The sequence below is a fragment of the Notolepis coatsorum genome, assembly GCF_963971535.1.
Source record: "Notolepis coatsorum genome assembly, chromosome: 2".
NCBI classification, from domain to species: Eukaryota; Metazoa; Chordata; class Actinopteri; order Aulopiformes; family Paralepididae; genus Notolepis; species Notolepis coatsorum.
Window position 1 is genome coordinate 162,796,655 of NC_140166.1, and position 16,184 is coordinate 162,812,838.

The window sequence follows — 16,184 nt, forward strand, 5'->3', positions numbered from 1 at the left end:
GATGACAGAGTACAGCAACTTGCAATGGGCCTGGTCTACAAGATACACTACACGACCAAGGTACCCATGTACATGGCAAAATACTTCCCAAAGGTCAGTGAATACCACGATCACAACACCAGAGGGAGCTCCACAAATCATGTTAAACCCAGATTCGGCTCAAATAAGGGACTAAACACGTTTCGCAATTATGCCACATCAATGTGGAACGCCCTACCCAAAGCTGTAAAGGAATGTGGATCACTACCCACTTTCAAAACCTCTCTCAAGAGACACCTACGGGAGACTGCAATTCAACACTGGCCCCTGTAAATATCCTAACCCAACCCCCTCCAATGTACAGTCATTTACCTAGTATGGTTTTGTCAATAGTCCAATGTACAATTTTGTTTGTTTGTACAGAGTCTCCCCCCCCTCAATGTACAGTTTTGCTTGTTTATACAGTGTGCCCCCCCCCCCCCCCAACCACCTCCAATGTAAATTACCCAGTATGGTTGTCAATATCCCAGTGTACCCAACCCCCCCCACCCAACCTCCTCCAATGTACAGTTTCTACGTCAAATGTATATACTCCCTTTTCTTGACTCCTTCTGTATCACAAACAGTACTGTATTTGCAAATCTGGTATGTCATAAATGTATAGATGTAGCAGTACTGACTATCTGTATGTCATGTATGTCATATATGTCCTGATGAATTGAAAATGGGGGACCCTGGTGTAAACAAGACGAAAGTCTTTCTCTGGTCTGCATCCCCTTAACAATTGTGTGTATTGAGCTGTACTGTATTGTACCCATTCTGCAATCTGTTAATAAAGTTTTCAATCAATCAATCAATCAATCACATTTATTGTTTATTTTAGGCTCTTGGAAAGGGACCGAGTCAAAAGACACGGCTCCCTCCAAAGAGACGTAATGCCCACCACTACTCACCGATGACCTGCCGGCGCGTCACAGCAGAGACCGCGCCCCCTCCAGAGAGTCCTGCCGGCGCGTCACAGCAGCTGTACAGTGTGAGCGGCCGCGCCTTCTCGCGCTACTAGCTTCCATGGCGACCGAGGAGGAGGAACTCTGCAGCTCGACTCGCAGTGCTGCTAGTTAGCTCCCGTAAAGCTAGCTGGCATACCGTGTGTGACTGTGAGGATGTAGTCGACCCAGAGGCAACTATTTTTGAATGAACCGCGTGAGTAGTAGTAGTACCCTACCACGCTAAGCTAACGTCACATTGATTCGGGTTAGCTCAGCAGTAGTAGCCAGTGGGAGCTAACGTTAGCTAGCCGTCACCTGCAGTGTGTTGTTAGCCGCCGGGATGGAAAGAAGTGCGCGGTCTACTGTGATGACTACTGTGAAGGGAGGCGGGTTTGAGTTGGACGCCCTTAGTACAGTTTCAACGCCAACGTCTTCCGGGATGATATGTGATTCGGTGAACGGTACTACCGGCAACTTCACCGTCGTGAAGCCCGGCGGTGGAGTAATAATAACGGCATCGAAAAGACCTGCGACGGGGCCGGCGGGGGAGGATGATGGAGGAGGCGGTGAGTCGAAACTCTTCGCGAAGCCGGGACTCGCCACCGCCTCCCTGCTCCAGATCGCGATCAGGAACGGGATCTATCAGAACCAAGTGGCTGGCGGCGGCGGATCGGCCAAGAACATCAACATGATGCCCGGCGCCGTCAAAACGCCCAATATCTACAGCCTCGCCTCCTCCTCGGTGAATAACAACACCGGCACCAACAACTCTCTGCTGAACCGGAGGCGACGGAGGCACAAGAGGAACCTCTCCGCGGGCGGGGGAGCCCCGCTGACCGCCTGCTCGCCGCCCGCAGCGTCCTCCGCCTCCGCGGACCCGTCTGCTCCGGCATCAGCCTCCTCCTCTCCCCTGAACACCCTCAGCCTGGACAGGAAGACCGTGCTCCGGCAGAAGCAGTCGAAGAAGCAGCTCCAGGTAGAATTGATTTTCCACTATGAATTTGAGACCCTGATGTAAACGAGACAAATGTCTTTCTCTGGTCTGCATCCCCTTAACAATTGTGTGTATTGAGCCGTACTGTGTATTGTACCCATTCTACAATCTGTTAAATAAAGTTTTCATTCATTCATTCAGGTCTCCGACAAGGCGTGGGTGAGAGCGGACCTCCAGCGGGGCTGTGTTCACGTCCACGACTGGCTCACCACGCCCTCCCACTCCCACCCGAGACCGGTGCTCTGCGACCTGGACACCACCGCGGGAGAGGTGGCCCGTCGGCTGCAGGGGCAGCAGGGAGGAGGAGGCGGGGGCAAGTGCGGGACGATTTTGAGGATGAACCGCAAAACGAGCCCGTTGGTGGACCTGAATGGCAACTGTAGCGATGGCCACGGGCCGCGGAGTGAGGATGTCAACGGGACGCTCTACTCTGTGTCTTTGACGTCACCCGGGTCCGAAGACAACGCACTTATTCTACACGACGGTAGTGGCAGCACAGTGCAGTGTTTTCCAGACTCTGACTTTTCTAGCCGATTGTTGTCCGATGATCAAATGCCAAGCAACTCTTCATCGGAGGCGTATTTGAATGACAGTGTGGCGGGGGTCGACTGTTACGGTCTATACTCGGGTGGTTCAGACCTGGAGAGCAGCACGTGTGAAGATTTCAGCTCCGGGGGGCCCTGCAGGGCGGGCGGGCACAGGGGCTCGCTGAGTGAAGGAGTAGCCATGATGGGCGTAGACTCGTTCAGCCCCAACTGTGACAGTGCCACGGAGGAGGGCCCCGACCCGTTTGAGAGCTCGTCGGATGAGGTGGAGCTCCTCTGTTCCCCAACGCACACCGCCGCCAGCGTGCCCGCTATAGACCTGCAGCGAGTGGACCTGCTAACCGCAGACCCCTGCTGCCACTCTCCCGACGGGCTGTCAAATAACACACTGGATGACAACAACACTGACGCCAGCATGGGGAGCGGAGCGGATACCCCCAGCCTGATCAAACCTCCCTCGAAATGCTGCAGTAGTAGCTCTCGATCGCGGCCTCTGATCAGCCCGGCAGCTGCTGCTGGCCCGCCTGACTCCGTGATCCCAGGGGAGAGCAGAGGGTGGCCGGACCCCATCATCAATAATGCGCCGACCCCGGCCCTCTTTGTCCAGCTGCACGGTGGAGCGGTAAGGAGGCTCGGGGAAGAGGAGAGACCCCTGCAGATACTGAGCGAATACCTCACTAATTTGGGCTTCAAAGACCCATGGAGAGTGCAGGAGGAGGGGATGAACCCAGAAATAGCCTGCCTGATTCGCTTTTACTTTGGTGAGTCCCAGAGTCCTACACACACAAACACACACACACACAGTTATTTTCATAGGTGAACTGGTCTTTCTTTGGAGATAAATTAATGTAGAGTTCATGTTGAAATGAGAGCATGCCTTTGGGGTTAGATTGATTCATTGGCATGTTGTTCCATGGTGGCCCCTATAGCTGCTGGTCACAGCAGGTTGGTGTGGGTTGTTGTGTGCGTGGCTCAGTCATTGTTCATCCATTCCCAGTGCACCGTGAGTGACTGCTGTGTCATTGTATTTGGTCAGTCAGACTGTTTAACAACAAGTGTGTGTATTCAATTGTCTCGCCGAGACAATGCCCGGTGTGTTGTGCCTGTTCTAAAACCCACCCACTGCCCCCTCCACTGTGTACTAGCATGATGAGGGGAGAGACACATCTGGAGGTGACAGGTGACGTCGAGCGGCATTGAAATCTGTTTTGCGTTTTGAGCTATTGTTGTTGTTGTTGTTGACGATGTTATTGATGACTATCTTGTTTTGGTAGCAGTCGGAGGGAGTAAATATGCCGCCTATAAGAGGATGGAACAGAACATCCTTTATCTCTCGTACGGGATCAACACCACTGGGGGATTGTGTGTTTGACCTTATTATTACAACACCCTCAACAAAGACGGTTGAATTAAAGACCCCGTCCGCAGTTGGTGTGACGTAGGACCCGGCGGGGTGTATCCGTTTCCTTAAGCTCAGATAATCCACGTTTAGCTGGAACCTCTTGTTTTATATTCAGATATTTTTTAATGCATCGTTTGCCCTGCTGTTTTGTTAGGCTGTTGGCGATGTTGGCAGACTTGGGAGGTCAAGAGAGGTGCAGCAAAAAGGCCGCTCTGTGTGTGTAACACAAGACTGTGAATTTGTCACTTGGACTGGTCAGGGAAACCATTTGTGGAGGGCTTGTCTAATGTTTAGATGCCACAAAAAACACATTTGAATATGGAAACATCTAGTGCTGTTGTTATCCTCAACTGACAAACCTCTTAGTCAACTTATCTTATACTCACATGGAGTTTGGTGACCAAATCTGTACGATTGCGTTTCCCATTACGCGCAACGGCCTGTTTTAAGCTAGCCATTACTAGTGACGTGCTGCTCATGTTTTTTTTTTCAGGAAATAGACCTCAAAACTCATAAAAGATAGCATAAAAATTACAAAGTCTTGGTCGACTGAGTCCAAATCTACCAAGTGACCTATCTCAAACCCCACCCTCTTTTCTTAGAGAATGAGGGTGGGGTTTGAGTAGGTCAGTTAATCTACTAATCAACAAAGAGTGGGCAGCAGGCAGCCCCCCCCCCCAGAACAACACTGGGATATTAAGACGTGGTGTCTTCTTATGGAGCATTAGTGAACCTGTGTTGTTCACTGGGCTTTGTGCTGCTGTTGACAATCATGCTGCAACACGCGTTGAGACGGCAACATGCAGCAGGCCCCGTTTAGGAGGGTCCGTCTTGTTATCACTTTCTTTTGTCTTTCTGTCTCTGAGAATGTTGCATAAACAGCCAGAGCACAGTCCTCCCTGACCCTCCTCTCTTCTCCATTCCTTTACTCTCTTCCGCTCCCCTCCCATGCTCTCCTGTCCTGTTCTCCCCCTTCCTCTCCTGTCCTTTCTTCTCCCATCGTCTTCTCTCCCCTCCCGTCCTGTCCTGTTCTCTCCTCTCTTGTCATCGCCCCTCTTCTCCTCTCCTGTCATCTCCCCTCCTTTTCTCTCCCCTCCCATCCGCTTCTCTTCTCTCCCCTCCTGTCAACTCCCTTCCTCTCCTTTCCCCTCCTTCCGTGTGCTGTCTTCTCCTGTCCTCTCCCCCCTCCCATTCTCTTCTCTCCCCTCTCCTGTCATCTCCCTTCCTCTCATTTCCCCTCCTTCTGTGTGCTGTCCTCTCCCTCCTCTTCTCTCCCCGCCCATCCTCTCCCCTCCTCTCCTGTTCTGCACTCTCCTCTCCTGCCCCCCCTCCCATCCTCTCCCCTCCTCCCTTCTCGTCTCCGCCTTCCATCCCCCCTGTCTTTGGCTCCGGCTCCCCAACAATGGCATGACAGAGAAACAAAAGTGTGGAGTTATGCTGCAGAGAGCAGGGGCCCTTCCGGCTAGCTTTCCCTCCCCATCACCCTGGAGAGAGCAGGGGCCCTTCCGACTAGCTCTCCCTCCCCATCACCCTGGAGAGAGCAGGGGAACGGACAGGCATGAGACAGGGGCTGAAAGACGGCCACGGTGGAGGGGAGGGCAGGAGTGAGCAAGTAGAGCAGCGAGGTGAAACTGCTAGTCTGATGCAGGAGAGATTATTCGACTCTCACAAAGTTTCCCTCCCCCTCTCTTCGCATCCTTGCTGCCAAATTCAATAAAGCCTGTTCAATGAAGTCAGGATGTAGAGCATCAAGTTTATTAGCTACTAAAACTCTTGTTCAAATGAAGGAGATGGCCGCCACTGCCAGTCGTCACTGCAGGAAATCGGTAGCATCATATTGTTTTGTCATTTCATTGTTTGGCATACATTTCAGTGAGTTTAACCCATAGCACCACTACTCACCCCAGCCCTTCTTGACTGCGCTTTACGATACCATCCGTTACACTCACCCTCTCAAACTCACTCCACTCCACCCAAGGCATCCGGGTCAATCGGCACCATTGTAACGGTTGTGACAACATCACCTTAAACTTCGATGCCCCAAGTGGGAGTCGAACCCCGGTCTCCCACGTCACAGGCAACAACACAGACCACTATACCAAGAGGTCAATTCACTTCTAAGTAATGGGTTTATGCGTCTTTTGAGGATGTGAGAGTGAGTTTAACCCATAGCACCACTACTCACCCCAGCCCTTCTTGACTGCGCTTCACGATACCATCCGTTACATATATATATATATATTTTTTTTTATATAAACAAATTTAGTTTGTGTTGCTTTTGTTCATCTCACTTCAATAATTTTTATTGAAAATGGGCTCCAGACTAACTTTTTTAACCACTGTGATGAGAGAGAGAGAGAGAGGGAGAGAGAGAGAGAGAGAGAGAGAGAGACACTATGCTCGGAGCATTTTAGTAACGTTACATTTTCAACAAGATTGCTGCTATTTAAACACTTGATGGAAACGGGGTAACGTTAACCTTATGTCGACTGTAGTATTGTATGACCTCGACATAACGTTTAAACGTTAACGTTACTCCGTTTCCATGCAGTAATTATAAATGGGCAGCTAAGCTAACGGCTAGCAGTAGCTAACGTTAGCTGTAACGTTACAACGAATCAGCTGTTGATATTATGCACCATCAGTAGACAACGTATCATGTATTAAACTAGAGTTAATGGTTTAATGCTTCAGTCACAGTGACGTTGAAAGAGCAGCTGTCACGAACCTCTTTCATTTCTTTATGGAGATCCGCGCCGGCACTGCTCTGCACCGCTTGCAAATAGCATTGGGGCAGCTTTAGCTTGTCCTTCGTTGTTTACTTCAAACCCGAAGTACCTCCAAACAGCACTTCTGCTGTTTTCTTTATCCACAAGCACAAGCTCAGTGGGTCCTCCTGGTGGATCTCAGGCCAGCGGAGGGGAAATATGAATCCGATCGCAGATTTTTGAAATATTGATATAAGGACGCTGTAGTGTACAGCGTCCTCCGGCAACTTGAGCATGGCCGGGAATGACGCTTTAAAGCGTTTTCCGGCAGTCAAAGTGTTGAGCTTAAATTGTAACCTAATGTTAAACATCATCAGACTCCTCACTCTACCCTCTTTGCAGGATTTAACAGAACATAATAAAATGTGAAGGTTTTGTAAACCTAACTTAAACCTCCTCAATCATGTCCTCATCAGAATCCACAATCTCATTGATTTACTACCGATGACTGTTAATGTGTGTGCGTGCGTTATATGACAGAGTGTACAGGCCACCGTACTCGCCGTCAAGGGGCAGGTACGGGAGGGGCGAGAGATACACCTGTGTGATGTTGCTATGGAGTTAAGCTAATAAAGGATACTCACTCACAACCACAGCAGAGGACTCACATATTTGTACTGTGAAAAATGTGTCTTATGCAATCACAACAATACGTTGAGAAGCGTGTGATGTTGAGTTGTGACCCCAAGAATACTTCTAAAACTAACCGCGAGGTCGCCATCGTGATTCTGAGCCTCACCTCAGTCTGTTCTCGGTGGTTTAGAGAATGTTCAGCAAAAGCCTGACAGGCGTATAGATAAGAGATCATAGAGATCCATTGCATTCCAATCCACCCCCTGCTACTATGCCCTCCTATCTTGCCATATAGCTTGTTCGTTGGTGTCAGTGCTCCGAGTCTAGCCAGAGGGGTTTGACACAGCAAAATCCATCCTCCCAGAATGCTCATTGGCATGTATTGACACACACACACACACACACACACACACACACACACACACACACACACACACACACACGCACACACGCACACAGACAGACAGTGTGCTGACGGCGAAAGAACAGTGACCTTAGTTGGAACTCGTATTTCACCTCCTCCTCAGTATTTCTGATCTGCTTTAGACAGCAGCAGGCTCCCCTTCAGCTTGGAGCTGCAGTACCCAGCGGTCGCTGCTTCACTTTTCCAAGGTTAACTGCCTTCACAACAAACTTGTCCGCAAACTTGCCCACAAGTACCTGCGTATCCTCCCCCATGGTGGTTCTGTCCCCGTCGTGATGCCGGTTGTTGGCACCTCCCGCCCTGTCCTGCACCCAAAAAGACCTCTGCAACTCAAAGTGTTATCGGGGGCAGAGCTGAGTAACTGTGGATAGCAAGACTGTTCTGGGTGAGCAGACTTAAAACAAGTCAAGTAGGTATATTACATTAATTTGCAAAACACTGGAAAGACGCAGAGCCTTGCGTTGTGCATGCGCCTCTCTTCTTAAGAGTTCTACGTAATTAAGATAAGGCATAAAAAAAATTGTTTAGTTCCTGTTGGTTGTCAGTTAAGGCCATGGGTAGGTAGGGAATTTATTTTATTTTTTATTTATTTAATTAAAATGTTCACGACAACATGGATGCATGTACTCTGCCAGCATGTTTAATATCCATAATACTAAAGGTTTGACTAAGATTTTTATGAAACTTTATTGTAATTTAATTTTTTTTTTTTTTTTCTAATTTTTTTTTGGCTCATAAAATAATTCTGGTCGCACCTAAATCGGCAACCGGAACCAAACCATTTTTTCTTTTAGGCCCAAGGTATTTTTCCGCATAGATGTTTATCTGAGAAGGAGTCTATTTCGCTCTGGTCCCAGCGTTGGATCGTGGGTGGTGAGTTTGGGGACGTTATGGGCTCGTCAAGGACAAGAATGCAGCGCATGTAACACAGACAGGAAATGGTTCTTGGTTACTTATTGAGTGACAGGATGTCCCGCCCCCCAGGCAGAGGAATAGATTGAAGGAAAAGGCACATAATGCGTATGTATACACTTGACCCGGGCCGGCAGCCTGCTCCACCCAGAGGAGGGTGGGTTTCACAGGATGTACATTCCATGACTGTTTAGTCTGAAAATACCTGTCTGCTTCTTCTAGTGTAATTTATTAGACCCCCCCCCCCCACTTTGATTTATTCTAATTTGTTTCCCAATTTATCTTTTTGCAGCGCCACATATTCTCCTCTTTGCTGATTCAGAGAAGTCTTGCCCACACTAGGCCAAATTATGCCTGTTAAGAACTTGGCATACGACCTCACAAGTCTAGGGTGTTTCTTTTTTTAGACACAAGTTCATGAGGAGACTTACTGAGTCGTTCTCAGTTCCTGTGTTTCGTCACGCGATGAGGCGCGACATTGGCAGGCTTACTGCTGAATCTGGCTATTTCTTTCATGACCGTGGAAATCGAGGTAAAATATTGGTCCTTCCCAAGTTTTTTTGTTTTGTTTTATGTGTCACATATAAGGTACATGTACATTATAGGGAAATGCTTGGTTCTATGACCCTCCTGAGACTGCTTCATACAGTAAATAAAAAGAGTAAAGACCAAACACCATACAAAATATACAAAACTAAACAAAGTGCAAGAATTAGGTTGAGAGGTAGTGCAAAATTGTAAGAATAAATAGATAAAATATGGTGTAATGTTAAAAAAGTGTTTAAAGTGAATGCATCAGTTTAAAGGGAGTGTGTGAATTTAGAATGGATGAGTTAATGAGTGAGTTCACATTGAGCAACCTGATGGCCTGGGGATAGAAGCTCCTTTTTGAGTCTCTGTGCTGGTAGTAGGGGTGGGAATTGCCAGAGACCTCACGATATATCGTGATACGCTGAGTATTGCGAGTTTTTAAATTTTTTTAATCAAATTTAATTTATTACCTTTTTTCAACTGCAAAGTAAAACTGTCAACATGTTTTATCTAATAAAATAAAGTTCAGTCTGTTCATCTCACTTCAATAATTTGTATTGTGGAACATGGTATTTTCTCAAGCAGACAGATGAAAACACTGTAATCTGTGTTGCATGTACCTGACAAACTGAACTGTTTGTATTACAGTCATATTCCAACTTAACTGAATGCACATGTGTGTGTGTGTGGACTACTGTACTATTACAGGTATTGAAATGAACAATGCAACTTCCTTATACAAAAAAATTATAAATGTATTTGTATTTTATGAATAATTAAATATCGATACTTGGCGTCCCTGTATCGATACAGTATCGCCACGCAAAGTATCGCGATACTACTACTACGTATCGATTTCCCCCCCCACCCCCAGCTGGTAGCATTCCTCAGATGTTCTGAACACTTTGACACTAAATTGATGTTTTTCTTCTTATCTGTAGATCCAGCGCAAAACAAGTTAGTTTGAGACGACGTGTCCAGCGACCTCACAGTGTTTGATATCGCCTCAGTGTAGAAGTCCCGCCCGCTTTGGGGATGGGAACCGTTCCACTTTCATCTGCTTTTTCCTTGTTCCTTGTTCCTTGTTGTTATTATAGTATCTTTGGTAGTTAACTTTTGTGTGTTTTTGCATGCAAGGCCTAAAAGAAAAAAATTTTTGTTTCCGGGTGCCGACCGACCCTGCCGATTTAGGTGCGACCCAATTTATTTTATGAGTTTAACATTTTTTTTTTTTTTTTTATACAATAAAGTTTCATAAACATCTTAGTCAAACCTTTAGAATTATGGATATTAAACATGCTGGCAGAGTACATGCATCCATGTTGTTGTGAACATTTTAAAGAAATTCCCTATCCATAGTCGCCGTGGGAAAGAATAAAATAAAAAATCAAATAAAATAAATTCCCTACCTACCCATGGCCTTAATAACTGACAACCAACAGGAAACAAACAATATTTTATTTTATGCCCAAGCTGTGTCTGGTTGCTTGAAGCATGTTTTTCTTTTTATGACCATGTTGATTCAGCCGTAGCCTGATTCATCATCAGTAGGGGAAGCTGGTGGTGGTGGTGGTGGTGCAGCACCTCTTCCTCAGTCCTCCTGGTTATCCTGTCATGGAGAGCAAGCCAGTCATCCTGGCAGGGTTTCCGTTAGAAAAAATTGTTGCCGGCCTCAGTGTCCGGTAGATTTCAATCTACCGGTCAAATGAGAGAAATTCCGGTCAGAGTTTATTGAGCTTAAAAACAATTGATAGGCAAAAGAATGACAACAAAACAAAAGAATGACATCATCAAGGCATGTAGATTTATAATATTTTTACTTAAAACTAGGCTACTTTTGCGTATAAAGTCATTATATTCCAAATAAAATAAGTCCCGAGACTCGTGCTGCTGCCGACTTTAAATCAAATAGGTGTCTGTGGGCAGTCGCCCGACATTAATAAACAACAGTCTGTTATAATCACATTTTTATGAGCTAACGAATTCCGTTATATTGGACATTTGTATTAATTATATCAAGCGAAGAACTGAGAAATTTGGCAGAGAGAGACTGCAACATTATCGTGGGTTTGCGTGACGACTCTCTCTCTCTCCACCTCCCAATGACTTATTTGCGAGAGTATGTCGATGCAGAGCAGCAGATTCAGCTGTTATTGGCTCTTTTCTGGGGACCGCACAGCAGCGCCCCCCACCCAACATTGAATTGAAAATGGCTGAATTGGAGTACTGCTGGAGTACTGCATTGTGCTGCTGCTGCTCCGGCTCTGCAGCTTCACAAAAGTTCGCACACCCAGCACTAAGCTCTCGCTGACAACGTCGTTGTCATTATTAGAAGCAACGATGAAACAAATGTAATGATTGTTTCGTTCATCGCATAGGCTATTTAATTTTAGCCTATTTTAATACAATTCAAATAATCAAATTGTGCTTAGACTCAGGGAATTATTTTCACCGGACATTAAGACCGGAGAGATTAAATATGTCGGACTTCAACAGATTTTGCCGGTCAAATACCGGTAATTACCGGCTAACGGAAACGCTGCATCCTAGTTATCCTGTCATGGAGAGCAAGCTAGTCCCACTGGTTATCCTGTCATGGAGAGCAAGCCAGTCCTCCTGGTTATCCTGTCATGGAGAGCAAGCCAGTCCTCCTGCGAGGCTCGAGACTAACGATGTCCCGTCGTCCCGGGGACGATCAAATATTGATTTGGGACGAACAGAAATCTTTGCTGGGACGCAACCGGGACGGAGAGGATTTTTTTTTTCACAGGAAATGTCAATTGGCCGACTGTCAGTGCGTGCATATATTGCTGTCAAATGGTGAATGTCTCGTGCTGACTAAGTTCACTGAAGTCTAAGCGTAGCGTGATTTGCCAAATCCAATGACTATCTCCGCCTCCCAACGCAGCGATACACTAATCCAGCATCAAGTTCCTACCCACCTCTCCTCAGCCAGTCGCGCTGCAGCAGCGTCACACCCCAAATGAATCTTGCATCGAAAAAGAAAAACGTGTTAACAGGTGAGGGAAATCTCTCTTACCTAGGCTTTCTCCACTGGTATTTAACCCTGGTTGACACAGTGAATGACAGCTGGTAATTGACAGTCACACGGCACGAGACCACTGTACAAGAACCGCGGAAAGATCAGAATGTTATAAAAAAAAACGAGCGCTATACTGTGGCATCCTCTCAGTGAAGAGAGCACCGCAAACATGCTGCGCTATTTGAAGAGGATAAACACAGACCCAAAATGACCAACAGGGAACTGCATCCAGCAATACTACCCCTGAGTCTAAGGTGAGGACACATTTAAATCACAGAAGTGTAATGTTAGTCTATTGGAACTGTATACAGTTATCGACGCGTTCTAGTTATAGCTGCTTATTGCTAGCTAACGTTACTGACTAACGTATCAGACTGCCACTGATTAATCCATAGTTCACACTATTTTATTCTTATTTTTAATATTATTATATTGTTATTCCTATTTTAGTCCTATTGACCTAAATGTTTATTGTTGTTCAATGTGAGCGATACATAGTCTGCTCTGTAGTGCCGAATTTCCCTCGGGATTATTAAAGGATTTCTATTCGATTCTATACTAACACGTAATGTTACTACCATTGAGAGTTAATTGGCATAACGTTACATTTATCTAAACGAACGCAGAGAAATAGACGACAGGCTATAGCCTATAGGCAAACTTCACTTCAGCTACACAATGAATCCATATTCAGTGAAGAGGGCCCGCTGGAATTTAGCAGCAATTATCAATATCGACCAGGAGGACAGCGCGATCTAAGGGACATGTTTCATTACTAGTCAAGTGTCATTACTTTAGTTATCAAAGGTGGAATCTCTGGACGCAATGACATTATGTAGTTTAAAGCTAAACTACGTTTTCTTTCTTGTTAGAAGAGGGATAACTTATTCAGTTAGATTTGATTTGATCTTTATTTATCTCTAACATTTTCAACCATAAACACACATTTGTAATAACAAAAAAAACTAAAACGAAATAAAATACATTTAAATATATTTTCCTATGGAAGGAATAATCAAACATCAATTTATTCTCCCCTTCTCTGAATGGTGTTTCTTATGGCAATAACAACTATAGACGACAAAACCAAAGTAAAGAAACTACATTTGATTTTTGGGACGGTTACATTCACTTTGGGACGGTTAAAATTGTATTTCGGGACGGTTCTGGGACGGTGGTGAAAAAAGTTAGTCTGGAGCCCTGCCTCCTGGTTATCCTGTCATGGAGAGCAAACTAGTCCCACTGTGGTGGTTATCCTGTCATGGAGAGCAAGCTAGTCCCACTGGTTATCCTGTCATGGAGAGCAAACTAGTCTCACTCGTTACCCTCATGTAGAGAGCAAGGGAACCTGGATGCACTTTCCTCAGCCAGTCCAACTGGTTGTTTGTGTTTTCTCTCCTAAATTCACATCAGTTTGTCCAGTTTCAGTTTCTCGTGCGCTTTGCACACGAGGACCCTTGTGCAGAAAGTGTGTAAACAGTAACACGCACACGCATGCGTGAAACAAGTGAAACCCCATCTCTGGTTCCCTTTCTGTAGATCAGATTCCCCCAAGGCACTGCCCCTTGTCCCGGAGGCTTGTGGCCACACCAGCCACATTTATGTAAAGACCCACTGCTATCTAGTAGGGCGCCTGGAAGTATGCTATACTGAATTTGAAGGTATGCAATCATGGGTTCATGCAAAGGTATGGAATTATACAATATTGTATATTTCTATGTTAATCAAAAAGGTATACTTGCAACTAAATAAAATTTACTATGCTGAATGAAATGGCACAGTGATTAAAGATAATTATATTAAGAAAAAAAGAAAAAGAATGAAAGAAAAAAATCATACATTGTAATTTGTACCGGGAAACAAAATACTGCCCAAAAGAAAGAAAGAAAAGTATTTATCTTTTTGCCATATCGCCCGGCCCTGTCATGTGGGGGGTAGGTGTTGCAATTCACAGGGGTGCTTTCAGCGGCAGGCTGGACAAGAAGAGAAATGGTTATAGTCTAGTGAAGTGAAATCTCTTATTGTGCCACAAAAGGAACTTCAGTTTAAAGAAGGGGGGATATCCATCAGCAGGAGACCAAACGATGGACAACAAGAGGGGAGGCGAGAGCAGAGGAGCCGGGTTATGCTAATGAGAGCAAAACACTCCTATCTCTTAACTCTTTCTGTGCCATACCCGAGAAAAGTCGGGTTATCTCACCATGCGTTGAGTGCCAAGACCTGATATTTCTCGGGTTTTGATCCTTTGATATTTTCCTTTGATCCCCGTTATATACGGTCAGCCGGAGCCCTCTAGGTGTCCCTGATTTATCTGCCTACGTTGGAATTGCAATGACGATCGAATCTCACCAGGTGGCAGTATCGCCTACCTTTTGAACTCTGTCGCGTGATTTTTTTCCGTAGCCTCTGATTGCGCAGACGCTCTCTGATTGGCTAGGCCGCGTACAGCGAAGAAGAAAAGCCCCCCCCCCCTTGATGATTTTGTGAAGGCACATATGTACATGGTATATACTTTTGATTTGGGAGTATTTGGGGCTTCAGGCGATCAAACAGAACGATTTGGGCTTATTGCATATAACGTGTCATATCTCGCGGAAATGGAAAGACTGGATTATTTTGGAAATGGGGCGATGTGTAGCGTGTAACAAACTACAGTGTATAGAAATTAACTGATTACTGTCAGTAATGGACTATGAACAATGCCTGTGAAATGAGCCATACTATTGTCTCCATTAGCTATAATACAGAACACACAATGCGTCTGCAAACATTGCTAAAATGGTCAATAACGCTGATGCTAGCCAGTACAGATGGGGAAAGTCGGTGGCAGCCAAAGGGGATGACATCATGCCCCTTTGGGTAGGAGCATATTCAGGCCCTGTCCACTAGGGCTGTCTTAAATACTTCGAAGCTTCGTTCGATGGGCATGGGATTCGAATATGAAAATAAAATTTGATTATTTAATAAATACTTTTTTATTTTTTATTTTTTGCAAAATCAACTCTGCCTCTCTTTGTTAATTACAACAAGCAATGATGTTTGTTATTTGACGGCCACTGGGATTAGACGGGCCCCACTCTATAATGCCAGCTTCTCATAACAAGGTTTAACTGTACATGAGGTTGTTTGTAGAGCTAAATCTATATACAAAATTATTGCTGTGTCCATTATCATTGTCAATTGACACTATAAACCTTCCCTTCAATATGCCATAAAGAAATGTCTTTTTCATCAATACGTTCCCATTTTATAGCGTTGTGAATATGAACTATATACCGCAATGTTCTAAGCTACTTCCTGCAAAGCTAGTTACAGGCTATTAAGCTAATAATGTTAAATCGATTGTCATTTTTGGCCATACACAAGCTAGAGATAAAAATCAAAATGCATATGATCGATATCATGTTCCACCATGACTGCATGAAAGCGAGGGGGGGCGGGGGAAGTCGTTTCTGATTATTGATTACCAATAACAGCATTCGTTATTGAAGCTCAGAGGGTTGGATATGATAACAAGGCCCGATCGGGCTGTAATGTACGTCAAATAGCTCTTACCTGTGGCCGGTTGGATTCCAAAAAGGATTTCTCAGTTATTGATCGCCATCTGGTAGATCGATATGTCCATTGGCTGATGTTCCTTTACTGCATACTGAATTCGGCATCGCAAAAAGTATTCCATGCGATCTGTTGAAGGCATAGCTTCAGGCTAACAGAAAAACTAGGCATGAATGAAAAAAAAATAACACCCGGTCTGAAAGCAAGGAGTACTCTATTCTCGAGACAGCGCCACTACCAGGATCTGGCCGGTAATGCACTTTTTCGAATCCCAAGAGTAGGGTATATCTGCAGTGCCGCTCCGTGACAGGTTATTAAAATGGAATAAAAGCAAAAACTGGTTTTTGGGTTGGCCCTTTAAGCATGGCGCCCAAACACATATATATATATATATACGTGGTTGGCCGGGAATGTGTTAAGATGAGGTCGGACTCGGCACTGACAGATTTGTGTTCATTGTGCTGCTTTT

General features: G+C 45.5%; 1 protein-coding gene across 1 annotated transcript in view; it reads left to right on the forward strand.

Moving 5' to 3' along the window:
* Positions 1-1,060: 1,060 nt before the first annotated feature.
* Positions 1,061-16,184, forward strand: part of LOC311222870 (PH domain leucine-rich repeat-containing protein phosphatase 1-like) — a 64,505-nt gene continuing 49,381 nt past the window's right edge. Inside the window, exons 1-2 of the mRNA XM_084307519.1 lie at positions 1,061-1,944; positions 2,104-3,268. Of these exons, the coding sequence (XP_084163645.1) occupies positions 1,309-1,944; positions 2,104-3,268 (1,801 nt within the window). The 5' untranslated portion in view covers positions 1,061-1,308. The remainder of the gene's footprint in view (positions 1,945-2,103; positions 3,269-16,184) is intronic.